The sequence below is a fragment of the Calidris pugnax genome, unplaced genomic scaffold (assembly GCF_001431845.1).
Source record: "Calidris pugnax isolate Ruff unplaced genomic scaffold, ASM143184v1 scaffold118, whole genome shotgun sequence".
NCBI classification, from domain to species: domain Eukaryota; kingdom Metazoa; phylum Chordata; class Aves; order Charadriiformes; family Scolopacidae; genus Calidris; species Calidris pugnax.
Window position 1 is genome coordinate 744,589 of NW_015090855.1, and position 3,878 is coordinate 748,466.

The 3,878-nt window shown below is 38.9% G+C and overlaps 1 protein-coding gene across 9 annotated transcripts in view; it reads right to left on the minus strand.

Moving 5' to 3' along the window:
• ZMYND8 (zinc finger, MYND-type containing 8) overlaps nt 1-2,720 on the minus strand; it is a 57,334-nt gene extending 54,614 nt beyond the window's left edge. For 8 of the 9 annotated variants that reach the window (XR_001412248.1, XR_001412249.1, XM_014943751.1 and 5 more), the window contains exons 1-2: nt 2,584-2,720; nt 1,941-2,174 (exon numbers count right to left, since the gene is read on the minus strand). Coding sequence is in view for 6 of the 9 variants with exons in the window: in XM_014943751.1 (XP_014799237.1) it covers nt 1,941-1,954 (14 nt within the window). In the remaining 3 variants the exon portion in view is untranslated. Of the gene's footprint in view, nt 1-857; nt 920-1,940; nt 2,175-2,583 lie in introns of those variants that run through there. The other variant, XM_014943750.1, reaches the window with a different exon arrangement.
• Between the last annotated feature and the right edge of the window lie 1,158 nt (nt 2,721-3,878).

The following is a 3,878-nucleotide window of genomic DNA, read 5'->3' on the forward strand; positions in this document are numbered from 1 at the left end:
TGGGAATGGTGGTGAGGGGGGTGGGGGGTTGTGGAGAAGCTGTTAAGCAAAGTGAGATATTCAAAGTAAGATACTCATACTGGCAAACAAGTAACCACAGGTAAATTGCTACGTTACAGAATGTTATCAAATACATGGCAACCTTCTATAAAAGTTAGCATGTAACTGCGCCTCAGTGCAGTCATTTGCAAAACTAGCTTAGCTATACGTTCTTTCCTAAAATCATGAATGTGTATGGACTATTAAAACAAGTGCAAAAATTATATTAAAAGCACGAAAGAGCATCCTTCCTCTGCTTTTGTAACAATACTGGCGATCAGTGAAAAACAGCTTGTTAAAACAAGCATACAAGCACTACAATTAAAATCTTAAAGGGCACAAGATGTTCTAAATTGGTTATAAATCAAGCAAGTTTGTCTGAGATTATACTTTGAATAGTATCAGAAACATATGCTCATTAAGCATTATTTACTTTACTTCATAAGGTCACTTCATTGCTGAGTACTAGCACTTTCATCACACCTCAAAAGCCTAAGGAACAACGAATATGCGCTTTACCCTACAAGCATGGTAATTAATAATCTATGAACAAACAGCAAGTAGGATATTTTTCACTGGCCCGAGGTAAACAGGAAGTATAAGGTTCAAACTTTAGAGGCAAATTATCAAAAATATAGTGCATTCAAATTGGAACAGTTTACACGTACAAGCCCCTTAAAATGGACGCCAAGCAAATCTGATTTTTTATATAACTAACCACTAACATTACTTCATCTACTGGACTAACTGACCTAGTAAAAACAAAATGTTTGGAAAACTATTAAAAATGTTCAGAGAGTAGCATGCTGCTTACTTACCAACTGTTCAAGCACCCATCTCATTTTTCCAGTTAAGAAGATACAACAGGCTGGCAGATTTGGGAATTGATCAAAAAGGAATTTCTTGAAATAATTACGCAGCATTAAACCAAAAGTTAAAAAAAAAAAAAAAAAGAAAAAACCCAGGAACGAACAACATGTACTACTGTCATGAACCACACATGATTTTATATCCTCTGGACTCCACAACACAGAACTGTGGCTGATACAGTGTGAAACAAAAAGGCACAGATAAAAGGTACATTAGTTTATTTAAACTATGTAAAACAAGAAATCTAACAGTTCAAAAACATTTTCCATAAAGAATCAGATTTGTAAACAGACGTAGTGCTGCATTTTATTGAGCAGCAACCCATTTCCAAAATCTGCAGCACAAAAACTCCCCTTTAAAGGAACAAAATATTAACCATACATTGTCCCTCAGAAAGAGAAACACGTTGGATTAATTACTCCTGCAAGAAAAAAGGTTCAATAATCATTTTAAGTTAAGATAAACTGCATAAAAAACATGATGCAACAGCACACCACCACCTAGGCCCAATATCTACAATCTGCCATTAGCACTTTTTGCTGATGTCTAGGTTTTTAAAAATCCCATATTTTCTGAGAGATAACTTATCTTAGCTATTCCATTCACTGTTTAGAAAGGTAAACTTGCCTGTTCTTCTGTCTGCCATTATCCCTGCTTGACTCCCTGTAGGGCAGTTAAATGCATCTGCTCCCTAGCTTCCATTTTCTCTTCAGCAGGCATGTGACACAACAGACAATAGTGCTGGCAAACTGCTCAGAGAGAGAAAGCTTCTTTGGAATACCAGGATCTTGATAAACTCTAAAAACACCATCCTCCTGTGAAGAAGTAGGTATGCCAAGGTTTTGCCAGTCTGCAAAATAAAGCTGTGGCTAATGGCTACTAACCATGTGACCCAAGAAAGCAAATTTAAACAGTTCCAACTTAATAAAGTGCTGTGGTGTGAGTTTTGCACAACAAATCACAGAGAATCACACTCTCAACCCACAACTCATAGGTCTTAGAGAAAAAAAAATGTAAAAAGTAAGGCTTACCTCTGTGGATGCATTGTTAACACAGTGTTATGTCAATACTTATAAAACATGGAGGACAGGCTCTCAGTACTCAGGCAGAAAGGGCTTGGCACTTCAGCTTGATGATCTGTCTTCCTAATAAAAGCTAATCCCGGATTGGCTACTCCGGTAAATCTGAATGTAAAGCTTCAGGGGATTGGCTGAAACACTTCCTGAGCGATTATCTTTGTGCAGCTCTGGCAAGCAGGAGCCATCCTGTGCATAGAGAAGACAGGCTAAGCTAGGCCCGTTTCAGCAAAAGAAACTTGAAAAGAAACCCCAAATGTGCACTCCCCGTATAAAATACACAGATTTTCAAGCAGGGGGAAGTGATCGCGAACCGCCTGCCTGAGCAAATGTGTCTCAACATGCCACTGCTGAAGGCATTTGGATATTTTAAACCTGAAGGAGGAAGAGTTCACCCAGGTCACAAAAACTATTCTTCATAAACAAAACGCTAAATTCACTTTGCTGGGGCTCTGCAACGTGGTGCAGGGAGAAAGCAAGGCCACGGAAAGAGAGCAAAACATACCGAAAGTGAACATGCACAGGAGGGACTGAAATTAATAACTGAAAATTCAGAGAGAATTCTCCTATTCCAGAATTTAAATATATGAACACCTACCGTAGCAACCATATACCGAGAGTGTGATTTCTGTACACACTGTGATAAGCCGAGCCTTAAATAGGAAAAACTTCATGTCTCCTTTCCACAAAAACTGTTACACCATTGAATTTGCATTGTCACAGAGAGTCGCTGCCATTCAGCGCGCGCCCTCCCTGTTGATAAAAACGCTGCAGAGCATAACCAAAAATACCAGGATCACCCCAGATACTGTACTCTCAAATTCCTCCCCCCCCTCTGGCCCCCACCTTTCTCCTGCCCAGGCTGTCTGTTACACAAAAATCTGACTTCCGTATTAGTCGGCTGCAGCTGCAGTTTCCTGTCCATTAACCCTGTAGGACTTGGTACTTTTTAAGATGCAGGCCCTAAAAAGCCGTAGGTTTCTCTCCATGGCAAGTTGTCTGTCCGCTTTCACAAAAACATTAACAGGGCTTCTCACATGCTTTCGCTTTACCTTTTGTCTTTTACTGAAATTCTGCAAATGAAACAAAATGAGAAAACAGCATGTAAGCAACCGGTTTGATCTTGGGCCAATTTGCGAGCATTTGATTAAAAATGTGATTCAGTTCTCTCCCCTAATGCAGTGAAAGCAGGAGGATTTCTCGCTGTGCCAGGAAGGAAGAAAGTCTCAACTCCAGATGAAGATTTAAAAGGTCAAATCTTTAGAACGGCCCCAATAAGCCTTTACATTTTTGTTCAAACTTTGCACCTGTATTAGGTAGCTCAGCACTATCATTCTATAGCAATCAACAAATTGCAATGGAAACCACAGATTAAAAGGTTATTTTGAAGCTTGTTACATATTATAAAAGGGATTATTTATTAAAAAAAAAAAAGAAACAAAACCAAAAAACAAATGGAGTACCAGAGGGAGAGGTTTAATATTAAAACAATAATTATTAAATGATGAGCTAAAATAACCAAAGCACAATAAACATTCTTCCAATACAGCATGCAAGATCCAGGATTGTGCAAAACCAACTAGAGAAAACCCTCTCCCATAAATCAAGGCCAGTTGCAAACAGAATATGCATTTCATTCTATCTTTACTGCAGTGCTAATGATCCCAGAAACAATCACTACAAACAAAACCAATGCCCTCCCTTAGCTCCCACCAGCACCTTTCATGATATAACTACTTTACCACACAGACCTCTTTGCTTGAGAGCCGACATGAGTTATAACTATGTAGCTCAGTAAAATTAATAATCCTACTCTGCATTGTCCCATCCTGCATTCAGATTATGTCTTGAGATACCATTGTCACAGGAGAACTGGCAAACCAGCCTAGCTCT